The sequence below is a fragment of the Bos indicus x Bos taurus genome, chromosome 25, assembly GCF_003369695.1.
Source record: "Bos indicus x Bos taurus breed Angus x Brahman F1 hybrid chromosome 25, Bos_hybrid_MaternalHap_v2.0, whole genome shotgun sequence".
NCBI classification, from domain to species: domain Eukaryota; kingdom Metazoa; phylum Chordata; class Mammalia; order Artiodactyla; family Bovidae; genus Bos; species Bos indicus x Bos taurus.
The window spans coordinates 42,243,104-42,265,485 of NC_040100.1; the positions used below are offsets into that span (position 1 = coordinate 42,243,104).

Here is a 22,382-nt window from a genome sequence, read left to right on the forward strand (position 1 = left end):
CTTCAACTCCAGCCGCGTTGCCATGCCCGAGGCTTTTGCAAGAAGCAGAGCTGGTTTTGGAAGCAGGCTCGTCATATAAACACTTTTAGTAAATTCTTGTAGGATTCCCCACATGGCCCCATTGCTTTGTGCCCAGACCCGCGAGTCACTGAAGCTCCTGCCTGGGTTGCTCCTGCTGGGTGGCTGGGGGACCCCTTGCAGGTCCCAGAGAGGGAAGTACACCCACAGGCCAGGCCCCTGCCCTGTTCTGGGTGAGCAGGGCGGGGTCGCAGACCCAAGGCACACTTGGAGGCTGTGCTGGATGCCCCCCACAACTGGTCAGCCAGTTTGGGTGCTGGACGCCCTCCCTCTAGACAGACTTCCCACTGATTCAGCAGAGACACAGGCACATACAGGGCTTTCCCGATGGTGCAAAACCAGTGTTTACTCTGATTTCTTCCCGAGGTGCCCAGGGCCATCAGGCTGCGTGCTCTTGTCCGGTCACGGCGGAGCCCCACAGCACCAGGAAGTCTGGGGCGAACAAGGCACAGAGGTGACACCATCTGGGGTGGGGAAATGTCCCAGCACCAGGAAGGAGGGGCCGCTGGCCACAGTCAGGGCTGCCGGGACCCCTGAGGGACAAGGAGCCCTGGTGTGCATCCAGGGGTGCACGTGGAGCCAGGTATGTGGAGCCAGGGCCTCAGGGCACTCACAGCTCCACACGGCACATCCTCCTGCCAGGCCCACTCCTCGTGGCCCTGTCACGGGCTGTCCGGGTAACTCACCACAACCATGTCGGGGTCTGGAGTGGCCTACCACCCCCTGAGGAGCTGTGACCCCGGGAGACAGTGCAGAGAAGACGAGGCTCAGACCGAAGTGGGTTGGGGACTTAGGCGGCTGTGTCTCTGGCCAGGCGTGGAGGGGCAAGGGTGAGCTGCTGTCGGCCCGGGGCCCTGCCCAGGGAAACCCCGAGGGGCTTGGAGGGGGCGCTGAGTGAGGACCTGAGTGTCCCTGGGGTGGCAGGACCCGTGCAGAGTGTGTGGCCAGGTCAGGAGTCAGCACGTAGACTGAGTCAGTGATGGACCGACGTCCCGGGACGTGTGACCGCAGCGGCCTCCTCCCTGTGGGCTCTGCCGGCCTGTCTAGGCCTCGCTCCGGTACCGCAGGCGGGAGAGCCGGTCCCGGACGGCCTGGTCGCTCTCGGCGCCACCCTCGGCCAGGTGGACCACCCTGCCGGCCAGGACGAGGTCCTGCACCTTGTGTTTGGTCACGGAGACCAGGCCGGGCGGGCTGGGGCTGGCTGGGCCCGTCAGGAGTATGCAGGCAGCGTGGCGGCCCGGCTCCAGCAGAACCACTGCGGGGACACGGCAATCAGGGCGGGGGGCTGGCCGGCGCGGGCCTCCTGCAGCTGGCGGGCCTGGGCCCACAGGGGGCGCACTCACCCTGGAAGGCGACGATGGGGACGGAGACGTTGTCAAGCTCCAGCAGGACGCCAGGCAGCGTGGGGTGGAGCATGTACAGGCGGCGCCCAGCTGCTCCAGGCTCCTGTGTGAGTGCGGGGTGGAGGGTGAGGCCAACGCTCACGACCAAGGCCCTGCCCGGAGCTGTGTCCTCTGGGGTCCCGGGAAACGCCAGTGCCAGCACTGCACCCACTTCCTGCCCCCCTTCCCTGCCTGACCCTTCTCGGGGTCTTCCAGGTGCTACCCCCCGTCCTCCCAGTCCCCCTCATCTCTGCCCGCCCCAGGGGATTCTGTCTCCTTGCATGCCCCCAGCCACTGGGTCTGCCCCACGTTGTCAGCCACAACCCAAGACTCTACCGTCTGGTTGGAGTCAGTTGGCTCGTGGACGCCCCAGAAGAAAAAGGCGGAGCGGTGGTCTGCGGTGGGCAGGCTGGCGGACGGCGGGTCCCCAGGGAGGCCCGGGAGGGCCTGGCTCCACAGGACGGCCCCGGAGCCGAGGTCCAGGAGCAGCACCTGTCAGGGGCGTAGGACAGGTTGCAGCCCTGGGGGCGGCTCGCGGGGCCCTGGTCTTGCTCCCAGCTGCGAGTAGAGCTGAGGCTGAAGGAGGTGCCGCTGACCTGTCTGTCGGGGCCGGTCCCATTCTCGACAAGCACGGCTGGGGTGTCGGGTTTGTAGTAGCCAAGAACAGGTTTTCTGGAAGGAGAGCAACGAGGGGGCTCATGTAGGGCCTCTGTGAGGAGGTGCCCGAGATGGGGGCATGCCAGCGAGGAGGGGCTGCTGTCATCAGGGGGGTCTCACCGCCCCCCCAGCAGGGTGGCACCAGGTGACAGGCAGTGGCGTTGTCCCCAGGTCTCCACAGGGGGACAGGCTGGGGGGCCCAGCTCCCTGCAGAAGGACCCCATACCTCAGGACCTGGGTTGTCCCGAAGGTCCACCTGGGCGTCAGGTCCTGCCCGTCCAGCAGCATGTAGGCCTCGGTGCTCACGAGCAGCAGGTCATCGCCCGCCTTCCCTGGCACGTTCATCAAGTAGCGGATGGCCCCAGAGCTGCAGGGGTGGGAGGGGTGGGGTGGGGGCCCCACAGGGGTGGGCGGGATGCTCCTCGTCCTCTTTCCCCACTCCCCGGGGCGCCTGTGGGGCTCCCAGGGCGCAGCCTCACGTTTCTTGCTTCTCCAGTTTCAGGATAACAAGACCCTCGCTGGATGCAGGGACCAGCGAGCCTGGGGGGACCCATCTTCTCCCAGTTTTTATTCCATTTCTATGCACCAAGTGTCTGAGTTTGAGCCCAGGGTGACCCTAGATCCCTGGCACACAGCCTGTGCCCCCCACGGCTCCTCGCTCCCCACACCTGTGCACAACCAGCCTGTGTGACGCGGCGCTGAGCATGTCCTCCCAGAGAGGGTCGCTCTTGAGCGGGCTGTCCCTCCTGCTGACCTTCTCGTACAGGCCCTTCACGGAGCGGCTACAAAGGGCAGTGCCTGGGAACATAGACAAGCCTTGTCCCCTCTCAGCGGGTGAGGCCCTTGCACCCCTGGAGGCACAGCCAGCCCCACCCCTGTCTCCGCCCGGGTGCCAGCAGGCCCATGTAGGAGGCCATCCTGGGGCCGTGGGCGCCACGTACCGCAGGGGATGAGGACGTAGTGGGCCCCCGCCCTGGTGACGTGGAGGATGGAGCCGCTGGTCCCGTCCACACCCAGGCTGTCTGGGGGGCTGACCTGCTGCCCGGTGCCACCTGAGTAGATGGAGCCGTTGACCTGCAGCCCAAGCGGAGGAGACGGGGCTCAGGCCGCTGGCGGGGCGTCCAGGGCTGAGGCTGGAGGCTGTGGGGATGCCTGCGCATTCTCAGAGCTGCGCCTGCGGCTCTGGCGGGGAGTGTGCTCTCTGCCCGTCTCAGGGCCCCGAACGAGGCCCCGATGGGGAGGCCGCACAGCTGGGATGGGGCGGTACCTGGTTCTCCTCCTGGATAAGGACCAGCAGGTCCGGGGCCCCGTCGGCGTCGAGGTCAGGCACGCGGAGCAGAGGGCTCAGGACGGACGCATTTCCCCCGAAGCTGCTAGGCTGGCTCCACAGGGTCTTCCCTGAAACGGAACATAGGACACAAGCGCTGTGTGCGTGACCGCTGGGTGGCCCGCAGGCACAGTCAACGGTGTCCTCCTTTGCCCGCCTCGTGTTTTCACGTTGGCCGATGTGGACCTCCCCTTCCCAGGTAGGCAGGGCATGGCTCACTGCTGCTCTCTGGGGTCACACACATGCACGCACCGGGCAAGAATGAAGGTGCAGGCTGGTGGGGACCCGGGGGCCGCAGGTGCTGACCTGACGGCGTCTGACCCAGGTACAACCTGCCCACATCCGGCCTGTCCTTAAAACCACAGCTTATAAAGCAAGTGCCACCTTGAACCACCCTAGTGACAAGGTGCAGGATTCCTCAGGGCCTTGGAAGGGGACCTGGGCCTATTGTCTTTAAGGCGTGTATGCGCCTCTCGGCTTGAGCTGGACCTGCGCACACCCTGTTCCCCCTGGACCTGGCCTGGCACCTGCACCTGCCCCGCGAGTGGGCAGCAACTGGCTGCCCCAGCCCCAGGTGCCCGCAGCCGCACTGGAGGGGAGGACAATGGAGTGTGACTCCTCACGACCCCCAAGCCCGGGCCTTCCCTCCTGTCCAGATTCACTGCCCCTGGGGAGGGCGAGCTGACCCCTGAGGAGTGTGTAGCCCTGAGACCCTCGAGCCCAGGGGGCCCGCTGCAGGGAGCAGCCCACCTGTGAGCGTGTCCACAGCGACGAGAGAGCCGGGCCTGCCGAGGACGACGCAGGCAGAGGGCGCCGCGCTGCCCCTGGGCTGCACGATGCCGCACTCCACGAAGGCCCTGTCCTGGGCCACAGGCCTCTCCCAGAGGACGCTGCCGCTGGCCCCGGACACAGCAGCCACGAAGGTGCAGGGGCAGGAAAAACCTGGAGGGAGGGCAGCCGCTGGCTGCAGCGTGACCCCGGGCCTTGGCCCCGAGCCCCAGGGGTCAGACAGGGAGGGGGCGATGTGGGCGTGTCCAGGACTTCCGCCAGCTGCCTCCCCCAAACCCCGAGCAGGCCAGGGGACCCGTCCTCCTCCTGCAGGGAGTGCTCAGCTTTGGGATAAAAACAAAACGTACCTTCATCAGCACAGGAGAAGCTGGAATTGCCGCGGCTGCTGTTGGTATTTTTATAAAGAAAGAGAATATCCTGGATCTTGTCCTTGTTCACGTCTTCTGCGGCCAGAAAGTCATAGGCGACTGGAAAGGAAACACCAGCCACGTTCCCAGGCCAGGCCTGGCGTGCCCCGCTCTGTGCCATGGGGCCAGAGCTGGGTGCGGCTGCGCACGGAGGGAAGCAGGGCAGTGCCGCCTCCGTGGGCTGGCGACCCCATGCCCTCCAGAGGGGGCACCAGGTGCTAAGGACACCTGGGCAGCACCCTGTATCAGGGCCGAGGCCCGCCCTAATTAGCCTGGGATCTGGAGTCCATGCTCACAGGGGCTACCCTTCCTCCATTCAAGGATTCAGACGACAAACTACATGCTTTAAAATCAGACATCTAAGGGAATGAAATGTGGCCCTTACCTCACCCCGGATACAAAAATTTTCTCAAAATGGATCAAAGACCTAAACTGAAGAGCCAGAACTATAAAACTCTTAGAAAAAGAAACATTGGGGCAAACCAACAAAAGAAACAGGCGACAAGAGGGAAAAACAGGCAAACGACCTGATCGGGGGCACTGTCAGGAGAGGGGGAAGAAGAGCCACAGAGAGGGATGACGCGTCTGCAGACTGCGCACCTGACGAGGAGGATCCAGAGTGTACAGCAACAAAAACAACCCAACTCAAAAATAGGCAAAAGACTGGAAAAGATGTTTCTCCTAACAAGATGTACAAATAGCCCATAAGCTCACAGAAAGACACTCAACATCACTAGTAATAAGGGAAGCACACCAAAACCGTGAGGAGACACCATCTCCTACTTGTTAGGACGGCGATTATTAAAATAAAAGAAAACCGGAGTTTCCGGTCCGGAGCCCTTGTCCTTCGCTCCTGAGGATGTAAAATGTGGCAGCTGCTGTGGAAAACAGCCCAGCAGTTTCTCAGAAAGTTAACACAGAATTAGCCTGGGCTCCGGCACTCCCATTCTTTGGGTGAACAGCCAGCATAACCGAAAGCAGGGACTCAAGTAGTCACTTGTACAGGAACGTTCACAGCTGCGTTATTTACAAAAGCCAAAACATGGAAATAAGCCAGGTGTCCATGGTTCGAAGAATAAACAAAATGTGATCCATCCATAAAACAGATTGTTATTCACTCATAAAAAAAGAGCAAAATTCTGCATCAGGCTGCAGCATGGATGAGCCTCGAGTGTAGTCAGCCAGTCACAAAAGACACCTCAGTCACAAAAGACACCTCCAGTCCCGTGAGGGGCTAAGCACAGGCCCCCCCCCAGAGACGAAGCAGCACAGACAGCGGGAGCGCTTGGGCGGGAAGGCGGGTGGACAGGCGCCCTGCACCGGCCATAGAACTTCTGAGGTGACAAAAGTTTTGAAAAAGCGATGATGGTCACGCGGTCTTCTGAACGAACGCCACTCAGCTGTTTACTCTAAAATGGCAATTTTTTTTGGTGATATGTGTTTTACCACAAAAATAAAAATTGAATACCGGACAAAAGACTTTCATAGTTAAGTGGTGAAGAGCTTGGCAAATAAACCCTCTCCTCCAAAAATAACGGTAAAATGAGATAGAATTGTGAAAAGCTCCCATTTCAGGACTCTGGGAGCAGACTGAAGGCGCACATTATTGGAGCTGCTGCTGCTGCTGCTGCTAAGTCGCTTCAGTTGTGTCCGACTCTGTGCGACCCCATGGACTGCAACCCACCAGGCTTCTCTGTCCCTGGGATTCTCCAGGCGAGAACACTGGAGTGGGTTGCCATTCCTTCTCCAATGCATGAAAGTGGAAAGTGAAGTCGCTCAGTCGTGTCCGACTCTTAGCGACGCCATGGACTGCTGCCCACCAGGCTCCTCCATCCATGGGATTTTCCAGGCAACAGTACTGGAGTGGGGTGCCATTGCCTTCTCCCCCATTATTGGAAAAGCACTGATTTAAGACACATAACCAGAGTTTTCTGGGCTGCCCACCCTGCGTCAGCCGGGGACCACACGCGGTAAGATCAGAAAGCAGCAGCTTCCCGCCAGAGGGACTGAAAACGCGAGTGCCCTCTGGGTGGGCGGGGTGGGGGCGTGGGCAACTTCAGAGTGGATCACAGACCTCAATGGCAGAGCGAGAACTATAACGGGAAAACCCGGAGAAAATCTTCATGGCCGTAACTTAGGCAAAGAGTTCTTAGACACCAAAAGCATAAATCCACACTAAAAAAATGGATACATTTGGTTTCATCGAAATTTAAAACTTTTGTGCTTCAGTAGACACCCTAAAGAGAATGAAAAGACAAGCCCCAGATGAGTCACACATATTCACACATCATATATGTGATGGAAGACTTGTACTTGGAAGATATTAATATAAAACCTTAAAAATTTTTGACTGACGTATATTTGATTAACAATGTTGTGTTAATAATAAGACAATCATACTTTTAAGTGACCGGAAGATGTGAATAGACGCTCACCACAGAAGGAGTAAGACCAGCCGATAATTCACGTGAACGTTGCTAGCCACCAGGGAAACGCGAACCACAGTGAGACACCACTTCACACCCACTAGGAAGGCCACACGGCAAAGACCATGACGAGCGTTGCCCAGTGGGGACATGAAACGGAGGCCTGGAAGGAACCGGAGTCAAACCGGACTTAGTGTGAGGTTCAACAACCCTGTTGCTGCCGGTCTTCCCAAGAAAAACAGGACATGTCCACACAAGGATTTGTACACAAATGTTCACAGCAGTGTTACTCATGAAAGTCAGGAACTGAAATGATGCAAATGGTCACTAGCTGGTCAGTGGATGAACACCCTATCCACACAAAGGAACACGGATGAACTCATGTGAGAGAAGGGAAGACGTGTCTTACAGGATTTCATTCACGTGAAATGTCCAGGACTGGCAAGTGCACGTGGACAGGAGCTGCTGGTGGGGACAGGCCACGGCGAGGAGCCGGGTAGGAATGAGGGGACGGTCTCAGTGCTGGATGCAGAGACAGCTGCCCAGGTGCTCAGGCCTTCAGCTGACTAAAAGTCACCAAGTCATGCACTCAGCACAGGTGGATATAATGATACATGAATTATCTCTCAGTAAACCCGATAAAAATCAACACAGAAGCACATGTTACCACTCGCTCTCAAAACTAAGCACCAAATTCTGAACAGAACCGACTGTAAGTGGGGCTCATGGAAGAAATTTCCCTCATTCCACCAGAAAGTGAAAGTTGCTCAGTCGTGTCCGACTTTGTGACCTCAAGGCCTATACAGTCTGTGGAATTCTCCAGGCCAGAATACTGGAGTGGGTAGCCTTTCCCTTCTCCAGGGGATCTTCCCAACCCAGCGTTTGAACCCAGGTCTCCCACACTGCGGGCAGATTCTTTACCAACTGAGCTATGAGGGAAGCCCTATTCCACCAGAGAGGGCTTCCAGTCTGTTCAAAGCAGCACTGCTAGGCTGTGAGCACGCAGGCCCCCGACGCGGGACGGCACCCAGTGGGCAGGGGCGTGCCCAGGAAGCAGATTCAGCTGCAGGCCCAAATCATGGGCACCAGACGGCAGGGAGGGCTGGAACCCGGCAGGAGGCCCACAGCAGACCAGCGGCCTGGTTCTCACCTTTGGGACGGCCTTCTCTGCATCTATTCTGCCAGGGCTCTCTTGCTAATATCTTTTTTTAAGTCAGGAAAGTAACCACACGGGCCCCTTTCTTTTCCCGACCCCACTCCCTATCCCGAGGGCACTCCCGTTTCTGAGACTCCAGGGAACCCGGGGTCCCTTGGCGACCCCGCCGCCCACACCTGCCGCATTGTAATCGATCCTCCACACCCCCTGCAACGCCGGCCGGTCCGGACACGGGATGATGAAGGAGACCACGAACACCACGAGGAGGCAGGCAAACAGGGAGAGGAAGAAGGCCGCGGTCCGGCAGTGCGAGAGGCGAGTCTGCGGGGCCGGCGTCCTGCGGGGCTCCTTTCCTGCCTGGGCCCCCGCGTTCTCCGGTACCTTCCTGTTCTCGCTTTTGAGCGGGTGGATCTCGGCCTCCAAGTCCTTGCCGTCCGTCATCGTGTGCACATCCCTGAGTTCACCTCCCGGCCACTGCAGTGGCGACAGAAGGAGAGGCGGTCAGGAGCTGGCGTGGCTGTGGCCCATCAGCCAGGAGACAGCATCACGGCTCCTCTGGAGAAGGGCTCTGAACCGGGAGGTTGTGGTCTCAGAGGCAGCAGACACCACGGCTCCCGCCTGCTGACCCGGGTAGGCCAGCTAGGCAAGACTACAGCAGAGCACGCGTTAAACATTAACCATGAACTGAGGCACCTCTGACTGGCCTCCCGCCTGCCCCAAGAGAGGGCCAGACCCCAGGGAGGGGCTGCGCTTACTCACGGTGTGACCTGGGCGTTGGGTGAGACCTGCTGGGGCCTGCGTCCGTCCCTGTGAAAGGGAACAGTGTTCAGGAGGCTGAGGCTTAGCGTGCTAAAGGCACAGAGAGCACAGGTTCAGCTTCTGATACACAGCGCGGCAAGCTGATTGCTGCGGGAAATGAGGGTGTGGGCCACCTCCCTTCTTCCTGCCCCATCTCCGAGTGCACCAGGCGTGGGCAGGGAGGCAACCCGGGAAGGCTGGCTCGGAAAACACAGGGGAAAACCCTTCTGAAGAGGTGACCCACTGACAGCTGCACACCACCACCACCAAGCCCCAAGCTCCTTGTTGTGTGAGAAGGAAACACACTGCTGTTATTTTAGCTTTTGCCCATGCCTGTTGGCACGTGGGATCTCAGTTCCCCTGCCAGGGATCGAACCCAAGCCCCCTGCGGTGGAGATAAACCGCGGGACCACCAGGGAAGTCCCACACTTCTGTCTCGTGGAAGGCCAGGTATTTGTTATTTTGATTCTTTTTAAACAGCCAAACCAGTGTCCTAACAGACACAGATCACATTGAGAGGACGCGGGGGATCACAGGGTCTTAGTGGGTGAAATCCTCATCTACCCGAGAGGGAGGCCCTGCTGGAGGTTAAAACCAGGACGGTGTGACGGGCTCCCACGGGGTGGGTGAGGGAAGCAGGAAGAAGCCACAGAGAGCGCCGATTCCCTGTATAAACTTTTTACTTTCCCCCTTTAATGGCTTTTCTCTATTTATATAATAAAAACCTGTGTATACACCCACTAGAGCGGCTTTAGTAATAAAGTGAAAAAATGTAAGCGTGGAGGAGGAGGTGGGGACCCTGGGTAAACAGTCGTGTGCGGCTGAGGGGGCGGGCATCGCGGCAGCTGCCGTGGAGGCAGCCTGGCGGCTCCTTGGATGGTCAGCCACGGGGCCACGGTCTGACCCAGCAGCGCCACTCCCGGGCGCCCCCCCAGGAGACCCAGAGCCCCTACACACTGAGGCTCAGAGCTTCATGGTTCGAATAACCCCAGTGTCTCTCTACAGGCGGTGGGTAAGCAGCACGGGTCTGCCCACGTGATGGAGTATTACACAGCTGTGAACACTCCCTTGGTGAGACTATGCAGACACAGGTCACACACTGAACGGCTTCATTTCAGTGTGTCCAGAACAGGCAGCTCCCTTGAAGCAGAGAGTAGGTGAGTGAGTGCCAGGGGCAGGGGAGGCGACTGCTATCGGGCATTGCTTTGTCCTGTGATGTAACGATGGCTGCAGACCTCACGCATGTACTAAATGTCACTGATAGTAAGCTCCATGTTACGTGTACATTACCACAACTGAAAAAACCAGATGTCTGTGCCTTCTCCTCAATGTTGAGACAGGAGTTTTCACATCGTGAAAAAGTGAGCCTGTCAAGGAAATGAGCCAGACACAGGAAATGGAGCAAGGCTTGTGACCAGGGCCTCCTCTCAGCCCAGAATCTGACTGCAGGGGAGGAGGGGGGCGCTAGGAGAGAGGGTCTGGGAAGCTGGCTCACAGACAGGTCGTTCAACACCGGTGTTTTGAACGGGCGCCCTCATGGTGGGAGGTTTACCTCTTTTGCCAAGTGGTGGGCATTTTCAGCCCCGCTTTGGTATCCGGAGAAGCAGCAGAGCTTTGGGAGTCAGGGTGCGGGTGCTGTGCCCGGCCCCCCCGGCCATGGGGACTTGGGATGCGGCCCCCTCTCAAGCTCTGTGTCCCCGACCCCGCGGGCAGTTCTCGTCAAGTGTATTAAACCCAGAAAAAGTGAGTTGACTGAGGAAAGTATTAGATGACACTGAGCACACTGCTGTCCTGCGGGCGGTGGCACAGAAATGGTGTGGGGCCTGCAGACGGCGGGGACGCACAGGCCTGGTTGCTGGGAACCTGTGGTATTGCGAGCTGAAATCTGCCTCCCGAGACCAGCTCCCGGCCCAGATTCTGTGCTGTGGAGTCACATCTAATCCCTCTCTTACACGTAAGCCTTCCCAGCGTCTAAAGACCATTAATGAAAAACCATGTTCAGGAGGCTACCGCCTGCCCCTAGAGCTGCGGCCCATGACAGGTGCGGGCTCTCTGGTGTCCTGTCCAAGGTACCCATCCGACCTCGCTACACCACCCAAGGTTCCTGTTTGCCAAAATACAGCAGCTAATATTGGTAGAAAGAGAATTTGTTGGAAAGAGGTTGTTGTTTGCATGGTTCAGTGGCTAAGTCACACAGACAGTGCCAGAATGGAGGGGAGCCGGAGAGCCAAACTCAGAAATCGGTGGGCACCAGGGACCTGAGGTGGCCGGGGCCCTTCGGGCCCACAGTTGGGGGCAGTTGGCGCTGGCACCATGCTCTGCCTCGGGCTCTCTCAGTGGGATGCTCCTGGGACAAGCTGGTCACCCCTCCGGTTGTGCATCCACTGTGGACCGCCCACCCCCTGGGCTGGCCCCGTTCCCAGCCCTGCACCCTCCCAACAGGGCCCTGGAGGAGTCCGGAGACAGCACTGCAGGCGCACAGACAGACTAGCCCCGCGGAAGCACAGGCTCTCCATCCTGCTGTGCACCACGCAGGCCCCAAGCAAGGCCAAAGGCCACCGCCCTCACCTCAGGCAGAGCCTGCACGCATGGCTCAGGGGCCACTAGTAAGCCACTCCGGAAAGTGAAACACTGAGCTCTACCTTGCAGCGTCTTCGAGAGCCGTTTCAGCTCCTGTGAGGTAACAGTGTGCCGGGGCGGGCCCAGGGTGTCTCTGGCTGGAGGCCGGAGCAGGGCTGGCCGTCCGCCCTGCTGCCTATCTCCCTTAGGAGCCAGAACACCAGGCACCTCCCTGAGTCAAGAGCTGACTCTAGTTACTCTGAATAACTTTTTTCCTTTTAATCATTAACAGAGTTGCAAGTTAAAGATACTTTGTAACAAACAGGTGAAGGATACTGTGTTCCTTCCTGGGGAAGGTTTGTGTTCTTAGGAGAGAAACCTTACCAAGTACAAGACTTGATTCACCTGGAAACAAACCACGCACAGAGGGAAGACTGGGGAAAGACTCTAAACCACTCCCTGGACTCCTCCTCCTTCCTGGGTCCCTAGAGCTGGCCAGGCGGGGCTCTCCTGTCAGGTGGGGGGTCCACACGCCCACCGCGCTGCCTGCCGACCACCCCCCCACCCCCCGGACAAGGGAGCGCACGCGGGGGCTGGCGGCCGGGGAGGCGGGTCTGCACTACAGCGCCTCCGACACCACGCTGGACGTCACCAGCGCCGGGGCCAGCCCTGCGAGCTTTCTGTAACATCTTGTGAGCCTATAATTAGTTCCAAGTACACAGTTTAAAAAATAATAAAGAAGCGGGGGTCAGAGCTTTGCCAGTGCTGGCGCCGCCCTGGAGCTGCCTGATCTCCAGGCTTCTGCTCCAGAGTCAGAGAACTGTTTGTGCTTTGTTCTGCTTGTTCTTGGCAGAACATCAACCACAGTGGAGTTTCTGCAAAGACCTCTGAGAACAGCCAACATCCCCCCGCCTGTTTCAAACCAATCACCGCCTTTCTGCAGGCCCCCCATGGCAATCACTTCCCTCCCCACCATGGGGAGAACGTCCCTCTGGTTCTCTGCTGCTCACGTACAGCGAGTCCCCGAAGAAGACAGCACAGGTGCCTGAGGTCACGAAGGGCCTGCCTGGGCAGGAGGGGAGCCCGTGAGGGCGTGGCGGGGCTCCAGGGTCCCCAAAGCCAAGGGTACACCTGGACCTGGCCTGGGTGCCCACAGCACCGCTCACAATTGAAGGCGCTGAGAGTGGCTCAGGGTGTCAGCCCGACCCCTGAGCCTGGCAGATGCAGAGTACAGTGCCCAAAGTCTCCCCGGAGCCGGATCAGTCAGTCGGTGAACGTCAGGCTTTTTTCCAGTCTCTTTCAGGTCGCAGCTGCTCTGGTTCAATTCCACACAAAGGGGGAATAAGAGAAACTTAACAGGTCTTTTGCCTCTAATACCGCAATGAAGCCTCTGCAACCCTAACCCCGGAACGAAGCCCAAACCCAGGTGTGTTGATTAACTAGCCCTCACCTGCCAACACAGGAAAGACCCACAGCCCCCCACCGATGGGCTCTCAGTAACAGGCCCGCTGGAAAGACAGACCAGCCTGGGCATGGAATGCATATTTTTTACGTCAGCAAAACAACGTGGGAGCCTTGTGTACGCATCCTCATCAGTGTCACGGCAATAGATACTGAAGGAAAGCACAGCCCACGCTGGGCACACGGACACCTAAGGAATGAAGCCACTTTCACCTCAAATGAGGCTTCCCTGATAGCTCAGCTGGTAAAGAATCCGCCTGCAATGCAGGAGATCCCGGTTCAATTCCTGGGTCGGGAAGATCCACTGGAGAAGAGATAGCCTACCCCCACTCCAGTATTCTTGGGCTTCCCTGGTGGCTCAGCTGGTAAAGAATCCACCTGCAATGTGGGAGACCTGGGTTTGATCCCGGGGTTGGGAAGATTCTGGAGAAGGTAAAGGCTACCCACTCCAGTATTCTTGGCCTGGAGAATCCCATGGACCGTATAGTCCATGGGGGCGCAAAGAGTCACACACGGCTGAGTGACTTTCAGTTTCACCTCAAGTAACAGCTGTTAGGATACAACAGAGAAAGCAAAGATAATAAAGGGCAAGGCCCTGAGGCTCAGCGATTTGAATCCTGACCTCATTTGCAGCCCTGTCCTTTTCTGTCATTTCTAAGCTGCTCTGGGACTTAACGACAGAAATCAAGCTGATTCACAGGATTTTCGGTCACTGGGTTTTTTTTCTCCTGATGCTTCTGAGCTTCCCAAATAACTACAGAAGTAAACCAACAGAAAAAAGAAATGAAGGGAAAAGTGAGAGGTTAAGAAAGAAAATGCATGGAGATGATATCTGTTAAGGTAAAAGGTATGAGTCTAAGAATCACCTGCTTGAGATAAACACGCAATCACTGTGTGAGGCTTTTCAAAGCCGCCTGCCCTGCCACCACCCCCAGCACTAAGAAGCCTCACCCAGCTCCCCTGGGTGTGTCTGCTCAAGGCCAAATCTTCGCACCCGCCCAGCAGGGAAGGACAGAACACCCAGCAAGAGTTAACATTTGGAGGGGCAAGAAGATGCAGTATTTGGAGAAAAGAAATAACTCCTTTTCCTCCAAGAGTTCTTTCTCTGAGAAGAGTTTACTGAGTCAGAGACAACAGAAAAGTCAAATATAAAAAAGCTTCAGCCTAACTTTGATGCATAGTGAAAGCACAGAGTCTAACAAGGCTAACAAAGAGTCTAACAAGGGAGAATTGCCCCGACAAAGACCTGACAATTCTACAGGGATTATGAAAGCAGGGGCTTAACTTTTTAAACTAAAATTTGGTAACTTTTTTTTGGAGAGATCATTTTAGAGGAGTTTAATAAGAAACGTGTCCCCCACCCCCACCCCCTGCCCAATTTTAAAATGTTCAAATTTACAGCATTCCTTTTTTTTTTTTTGGTTGTGCAGAGAGGCTTGTGGGATCTTAGTTCCCCAACCAGGGATCGAACCCATGTGCCCTGCATTGCAAGACAGATTCTTAGCCACTGGGGCCAGCAGGGGAGTCCCCACAGCATTCTTTTAAGGGAATTTTCAGACTACGATTCAAAGAGGTCAGACGTTGAAAATTAAGCACTTCAAACAGAAAGGCTGTTTGCATATTTTAAAAATTAGCTTAAAGTAAGTAAATTTTTGTTTAAACTGCCTGCCTTAAGATCTTAACTCTGGTTTTAGCTGAGAATTTTCAGAACATGGAAGCACAGTCTGCTTTGTGAGGGAAGAAGGAAGGAGGCACCGCTGGTATTTGCCCAGAAGTCCTGGTGGAGACACAGACCACCTTCCTCCACTCATGCAGGAATAGCTGCTTCTGTTACTTGACCTTACGAGGGTGACAGCCTCACAAAGCAGATATTATTTTAATCAAAGGTAACTGCGAATTAGAAAACATGAAAAACATGCAGGGAAAACTCAGGAAAAACTCTGACTATAGATTAACCTCACTCTTTTAGCTTCACCAGTTAGTGAGAGAAACCAAAAGGATTTTGTCACTGGATTAAACCAGGAAAAGGTTTAATCGAGGACTGATCAGGTCCAGCGAGACTCTTACTGTGGGGGTGAGGGGGAAGCAGACTTCTCTCCACGGGCATCTCTCCCCCTAATTCACACTCACCGGGCTTATATTTCAAAGGCGCAGGAATCATAAAGGACAGAACACACAGCATCTAATCGTGTATCCACTGCCTTTGCTCACTTGGCCGTGCTGTGACCTGACCAGTAAGGGGGCTGGTTTTCAAGTCTTCTGTGGGGCTGGGTCCCCTGCCAGGAGGCCCTCTCAATCCTCCAAGCCTCGGCTGGACCGCATCAAACCTCAGGAAGCTCTGCGCGAGCCCCATGGACCGGGCGGGCCACCTTCCACCAGAGAACTCGGCCTTTTTCTTTCAAAGCGCCCATCATACTCCTCCCGCAGCCACTGACCAGGAGCTATTTTAGGGCAGGCAGACTCCCCGGTGTCAAACACACGGCAGACACTGGGTAAGTGTCAGTTACGTGGGGAGAAAGCTTCACTCAAGAGCTTGTCTTGGTGCTCAGACCTCCTGACCTGTAATCATGAATCCACCTTACGTACAAGTGCCCCAAAGCTTGTCCCCAAAGCCAGCTGTGACACACACAAGCGGCCTAGGAATGTCTTTACATCAGGGCTGCTCCAACAGCATTCAACCAGAGGTATGCATGTGAGAGACGCCCACAGAACCCAACTGGGCAAACTGGGTTTTCGGCTGAGCAAAGCAGAAGTCAGACAATGCCCACTTCAGTGTTCAGTTGTTTACAGCCGAACAACTATTTCCTCTTGTCACTAAGCAAATAATCTCAAGACAAAGACGACGCCCTTCATCATCCTTCAAATGAGGTCAAATTTTAAGATCATTCACGGTTCCCGGATAAAGACAAGTGTTTCACGGGCAGGTCAGTGCTTAGGGACCAGACCTCAGCACAATCCTTTTCCTTCACAAGACTCAAGACCACACCTGTCAGAGCGGGTGAGGGTGGCTGGAACACTGCCTAAGAGTGAGCTAAGAAGGACTAGCCACCTGCATTTCAGATGAGCGACTATTACACAGAACAAGGTTTTGCAGATTTATCCATAAAATCACATGGAAGAAGCCTTTTACCTGAGTTCTAAGGCAGATTTAATTTCCTCTGCTGCTAAGTCGCTTCAGTCGTGTCCGATTCAGTGTGACCCCATAGACGGCAGCCCACCAGGCCCTGCCATCCCTGGGATTCTCCAGGCAAGAACACTGGAGTGGGTTGCCATTTCCTTCTCCAATGCATGAAAGTGAAAAGTGAAAGTGAAGTTGCTCAGTCGTGTCCGATTCTTCGAGACCCCATGGACCGCAGCCTTCCAGGCTCCTCCATCCATGGGATTTTCCAGGCAAGAGTACTGGAGTGGGTTGCCATTGCCTTCTCTGAATTTCCTCTGATTCCCCCACAAACCAGTGTTTCTTCTTGTCCTCACATTAGGGAAGGCAGAGCTTTTAAGACGATAAAGAATAACTCTTATGTGATCACCTTTCATCAATCCTATAAGTTGGTCCTCACTTGAATTTACTTATTTTTTAAGAGCTTTTGGCACACAAACGTTTAGATATTCGTGAACGCAGAGAGCCCTAGCCCCATCCTTCCTCTCACCCAGTTCAGTGATTTCTAACAGAGCCAACCGTTTCCGTCTACAGACCAGCACTCTTCTCCACCATGCCCCACCTCCAGTTTTTAAAAAAGTTGCTCCGATTGTGGAGACATGCCATTTGCTCTCTCAACATCTGCTTCCTGGTTATTCATTTAGGAATCAGTGTTCTTCTTCTTCTTTTCGGATACCATATCCAAATTCCATGAAGGATTTAACACAGTGAGAGAGGGAACAAAATTCACCAAGTTTGCGGGTTTTATAAAGACTGATTTTGAACGAGGTATCCGGTACATTTCGAAACAACCAACAAACCCTGTAGTTTCTGACTTAGCTCTTCAATTAGCTTCTCCTACCAACAGCAACTACTTTAGGTCATACTTTCATAATTTCTCCTTGGATTTCTGTAGCCATCTCAAATCTTTTTTTTTTTTTTTTTCAAATCTTGATTAAAAAAAAACAAAAACAAAAAAAACCCCCTGCCTTCATGCTGCAAGAGACATCTTTCTAAAACATCTGATTATGTCATTCCCCTGCTTGAAACTCTTGACCAACCCTTCACAATTTGCCTGCAGGTCTTTTCACCACCTGGCTTTTGCCAACCTGTAGTGTCATCTCTCCCCAAACCCTACACCAAGCAACTGTTCCCTCAGTCGTAAGGCCTTAAACGCCCACTCAAACCAGACCACCCCGTCCGCACCCGCCACTGCTCGTTACTCACTGAGCCACCGGTGAGACCTGCCCCGGATGGCAGAAACTTCAGAGGGTATCCCTTCTTTGTGGCCTTTGTTTTCCCAGGATAAAGCATAGTGCATGGCATAAAATAAACACACACGTTCACCTGTCAATAAATGTCCAATTCTTCCTATGCTCTGCTTGTCAGCTTTTCTTGCAAGAGTAATTCATAAATGCATTTTTTGTTGCTGTTGTGTTTCTTTTTGTGGGCTTTTTCATAAATGCATTTATTAACAGTTTATTTTGAAATATACACTGTGCAGGAGCACGTGACTTTTAAAACCTCCTTTAAAATATATAGCGTGTATCAGATGTCGGGGTCAGTTTGACTACCTGACATCTACTCCTTCTTTCTATAAGAGCACCTGGATTTTCTCTGGGTAAATGCACTTTTCCACAAGCTGACTGTGGTTCTGATAACTCTGAGGAGAGCTCCTTGTCTAGGGTTAGCTGCTGCTGCTGCTAAGTCACTTCAGTCGTGTCTGACTCTCTGTTACCCCATAGACGGCAGCCCACCAGGCTCCCCTGTCCCTGGGATTCTCCAGGCAAGAACACTGGAGTGGGTTGCCATTTCCTTCTCCAATGCATGAAAGTGAAAAGTGAAAGGGAAGTCGCTTAGTCATGTCCGACTCTTTGCGACCCCATGGACTGCAGCTTTCTAGGCTCCTCTGTCCGTGGGATTTTCCAGGCAAGAGTACTGGAGTGGGGTGCCATCGCTATCAGTTAGCTAACAGGGGTTAGTTAGCTAACAGGGGTTAGGATCCAACCGGAATTACAGAGGCACTCTTCCCATAGAAGTGGTTTTAAAATAAGTTCACAAGCTCTTTGATGTGCCTTCCTTCAAGGTGAAGTCTTTGAGGACCTTTCTGGCAGTCCAGTGGTTAAGAATTTGCCTTTCAATGCAGGAGACGTGGGTTCCACCCCTGGCAGAGGAACTAAGATCCCACATGCTGGAGAGCAACCAAGCCCGAATGCCACAATAAAGACCCAGCACAGCCAATAAGTAAGTAAATAAATAAATGCCTACTATGCCCCTTAAAACTTCCCTAAAACACTTTACTTCCCATTATGACTACCCAGAACCAGCCAAAATTCTGCTTAGACCGGGGCTTCCTAGATATGTTAGAGACCCACCGGATACATTCTAGGTATATCCAATATACCCTGGTCATATTGTTTTTTTAAAAAATAAAAAGGTGAAGTCTTTTGTGCTTAGTGATGCTAGCAGATAGAATGTGGCAGGAGAACCAGCAAAACTGCAAAACAAGTTCATAAAGGTGTGGTGGCTTCACCATCCTCTCCTCTCTGACGTCCTGCTCTGAGGCGAGGAGGCCATGGGCCCTGTGCAAAAGCCCCCCAAGCTGGGATATTAGGACTCCAACCAACAGCCCAGAAGGCACTGAGGGCTTGAGTGAGCATGCTATCCTGGAGTCAGAACCTCCAGTCCCAATCAAGATGTCAGAGGACTGTGGCCCCAGCCAGTACCTTGGTTGCAACCCCATGAGAGTCCTTGAACCATAATCACTTAAGTCACTCATGAATTCTTGACCCACAGAAACTGATAATAAATGTTTGATGTTTTAATCCATTAAACTTTGTGCTGATTTGTTACAGAGCAGCAGATAACTAATACAAGCAGGTAGGACAGAGTCAGGAACCTGAGAAGAAAGCCAACACATAAACAGATTAAAGAGTTACGTGAGGTGATACTAGTGAGACCCCATGTGCCATCATCAGATGCTGATGGTCTCATTTAAGCTGCTGGCCCCATCTGCTTCTGGTCCCCTGGACATTCCTAAATGAAAGGCAGTGGAGTCCCTCCAGAGGTTGAACTAGTTTTAATAGATGCTTGACACTCGAAGCTGAAAGCACTAGAACCAGTGCAACATGGGCTCACAGAACTGGTAAAATGCCCAAGCAAATCTTCACTTGGTTGTTAACAGGGCCATTTTCATTTCACCCTTTCCTGCTCCTAATTTAGCTAACTTATTGTACTTACTATCTGTATCTTACCATAGAATTGAAGCTCCTTGAGAACAGGAATTCCTTGGTAAGTGCTAAATCCTCAGCACAGACAACCATGCCTCCCCCCCGCCCCCGACTCTCCCTCGCACTTTTTGAGTTCCCTTGAGCTGCTGTAACTTCAGGCTCACAGTCAAAGTGCAAGAGAGGAGGGGAGAGGTCTGCGTGAGGCTCAAGATATCAGCAGCCTGAGTGAGTGAGTCGCTCAGTCGTGTCCTACTCTTTGCTCATGGACTGTAGCCTGGCAGGCTCCTCTGTCCATGGAATTCTCCAGGCAATCTGCAGCCTAGGAGGAGGCAAGCCCATAGCACAAGCTCCTCGGCTGAAATTACAGGGTTGCAAGGATTTGCCTGTCAGTTCCCAGGCGGTCAGTTCACGGGGGAGCTGAAGTCTCACAGACGACAGCGTTCTTCCTCCTTTTCAACTTTGCCTTGCTTTTGCTTAGAAGACCGGCTGCAGACAGCGATCACCCCATAGATAAGTAACCGTCAGCTGAGCTTTGGTTACCGGGCCGGTCGTCTGACAGGCGCTGTCCTAGTAACAGGACGTGGATCTCTGACTGTGGGTAGCGGCAGCTGACGGATATCGTGTCTTAGCATATTTTAAAATTACTCCCAGGCAACCCATGAAGCAATGGCTGGCTCGCCTCCCGAGCAGCTAACGAGGGGTGGAAGTTAATCCTGTCCTGGGGGTGAACTGAAGCCTGGGCTGCGGGAGTCGGATCTGCTCAGAGCGCCTCCACCCACCGGGCGGCGCGGACAAGCGCGGACCCCAATGCCGGGCGCTGGGCGCGAGCACGATCGGGCCCTGGGGGCTGGGGTCTCCTGGGACCCCGCGGCGGCGCGGACACAATCTGCGGGCAGGGAGGAGGCGGACCGCGCTAGCCCCGCGGCGCGCACGCGCGAGGAGGACGAGGACGCGCTACTCACCTGCCGCCGCGCCCTCGCGAGGCTGCCGGAGCTGCTGCCGCGCCGCCGCAGGCCGCTCGGGCCCGCCTCTGGCGTCACTTCCGGTCGGGTGGGGCGGGCCAGGCGGAAGCGCCCCAGGTCCGGCCCCGCCTTGCGGCCGCATGGTTGCCGAGCAACGACGACGGCGGTGCGGGTCCGCCCGGCGAGTTGCACCTGGGGCTTTGGCTGCTCTGCTGCGGTTCCGCGGTTGTCTGCGCGTTGAGCCTCTTTCGTAGCTTTTCCGTGTGTTCGCCGACGCTTCCTCTTCCGGAAGTGCCTATTCTGGTCGTTGGTCCAGTTTTCTTCTCAGTGGGGTGTGTTTCCGTACTGTTTCCTACCGCTCAGGAATATTAAATTCTTGTCGGTTGCTTGTGTCGTTACGTATCTCGTTTTGCGCCTTGTCTTTTCACTTTATGGATCTCTATTTCAATATAAAAAGTGCCAGTCTTTTATGATAAGTGCCTTCTTTGTCTTGTTTAAATAATCCTTCCTACCCCAAGTTACTCCCTCACATTTTAAAGTTTTGATTTTAACATTTAAGTCCTTAATTCAGTTTGGAATAGCTTTAGTATGGGCTAAATAGGTAACTTCATTTTTTGCCTATTTGGATAACCAACACTCCTAGTACCATTTATTGAATTAGTCCCTCTTTCCCCCAGCAGTGTGCAATGGCACTTGCCATTTTTTTAAAAATCTATATATGCATGGGTTTCTGTTGGGTTTTTAATATTAAGTGTTATTAACTTTGTCCTAATGCTCACACAATGCATTAAATTAGGTTTTTTATTAATTACCCCACTGCTAAGTCGCTTCAGTCGTGTCCGACTCTGTGCGACCCCATAGACGGCAGCCCACCAGACTCCCCCGTCCCTGGGATTCTCCAGGCAAGAACACTGGAGTGAGTTGCCATTTCCTTCTCCAATGCATGAAAGTGAAAAGTGAAAGTGAAATAGCTCAGTCGTGTCCAACTCCTAGCGACCCCATGGACTGCAGCCTACCAGGCTCCTCCACCCATGGGATTTTCCAGGCAAGAGTACTGGAGTGGGTTGCCATTGCCTTCTCCAATTACCCCACAATAACAGTAACTATGAAACACCCTCCACAGGCCTCCCCCATGCCCACCCAGCCCACTGAGAACAGATGGAAATTTGTCTTTTTTGAGTGGCCACATGCTATGCAGTTGAGAGGTTCAGAAAAATCACTTCTATCTGTTCAGAGAGGGGATCTGGATCCCCTCCAGATTTGAGTCCTTTAGTATGTAGATGAATCTCTCTGGACCCAGGCAGCCCCAGGCTCCTACGTCTAGACTTTTAAGACTCCTGGACCTCACTATCCTTGAAATGTAAACACTTGGATCAAGATAACCAGCCTTTCTCCTCAGTACCTGGGCACACAAGCCAGGCTGTAACTACTTGACCCTCTCAGAGAGATAAGGCAAGTTATTATATTTTTGAATCACAGCAATTAACTAGACAAATAACTACAGACCTAATTCTCCACCAGGCTTCTCTGGTGGCTCAGATGGTAAAGAATCTCACTGCAATGCAGGAAACCCAGGTTCCATCCCTGGGTGTGGAGGATCCTCTGGAGAAGGGAATGGCAACCCACTCCATTATTCTTGCCTGGAGAATCCCATGGACAGAGGAGCCTGGCGGGCTACAGTTTATAGGGTTGCAAAGAGCTGGACACTACTGAAGTGACTTAGCCCTGACGCAATTCTTTTAAGTATGTGAAGAGTCTCAGGGGACTAGGGCTTTTTTTGGAGCACTGGGAAATGGAGAGAAGTCTTATTTGCTCATAGCTTCTTTCTGGGATCAGTATGTATTCCGGTGTGCTGGGGCCACATGACAGCAGTTACAATAAAGAGAATAAAGAGTTAAGGATCAAAGTGAGAGAGTCAGTTCCTAGGCAGGTTGATAGGGAGTCTAGGGGTCCCCAAGGAGAGAGGGGTCTGGAATTCTCAAGGAGGAAGAAAGGACGAACTTTTTTTCTTTCT

The 22,382-nt window shown here is 54.4% G+C and overlaps 1 protein-coding gene across 6 annotated transcripts; it reads right to left on the bottom strand.

Annotated features, from left to right (window-relative positions):
• Window positions 1-390: 390 nt before the first annotated feature.
• Window positions 391-20,442, bottom strand: FAM234A (family with sequence similarity 234 member A). 6 transcript variants are annotated; one of them, XM_027527855.1, is made up of 13 exons: window positions 20,369-20,439; window positions 8,982-9,029; window positions 8,399-8,696; window positions 4,581-4,700; window positions 4,195-4,386; window positions 3,385-3,515; window positions 3,059-3,191; window positions 2,786-2,915; window positions 2,344-2,484; window positions 2,057-2,132; window positions 1,797-1,952; window positions 1,422-1,524; window positions 399-1,333 (listed from the first exon to the last, which is right to left on the bottom strand). In XM_027527855.1, exons 3-13 carry the CDS (start codon window positions 8,661-8,663, stop codon window positions 1,122-1,124), a joined length of 1,659 nt encoding a protein of 552 aa, XP_027383656.1. In that variant the 5' UTR covers window positions 8,664-8,696; window positions 8,982-9,029; window positions 20,369-20,439; the 3' UTR covers window positions 399-1,121. The 6 variants fall into 6 exon arrangements, with proteins under 6 accessions (XP_027383661.1, XP_027383656.1, XP_027383659.1 ...); XM_027527858.1 differs by having other exon boundaries at window positions 8,978-9,029; window positions 20,369-20,407; XM_027527857.1 differs by lacking the exon at window positions 20,369-20,439 and adding an exon at window positions 11,663-11,772.
• Window positions 20,443-22,382: the final 1,940 nt, after the last annotated feature.

Bases quoted from the DNA above. Each gene is read 5' to 3' on its own strand.
- FAM234A (XM_027527860.1), bottom strand. From the start codon at position 8,663: ATGACGGACGGCAAGGACTTGGAGGCCGAGATCCACCCGCTCAAAAGC. The intron at 4,387-4,580 runs GTACGTTTTGTT...CCCTCCCTCCAG, and splicing joins CTTCTCCTGTGCTGATGAAG to GTTTTTCCTGCCCCTGCACC. The intron at 2,133-2,343 runs GTATGGGGTCCT...CTCTCCTTCCAG, and splicing joins GGGACAACCCAGGTCCTGAG to AAAACCTGTTCTTGGCTACT.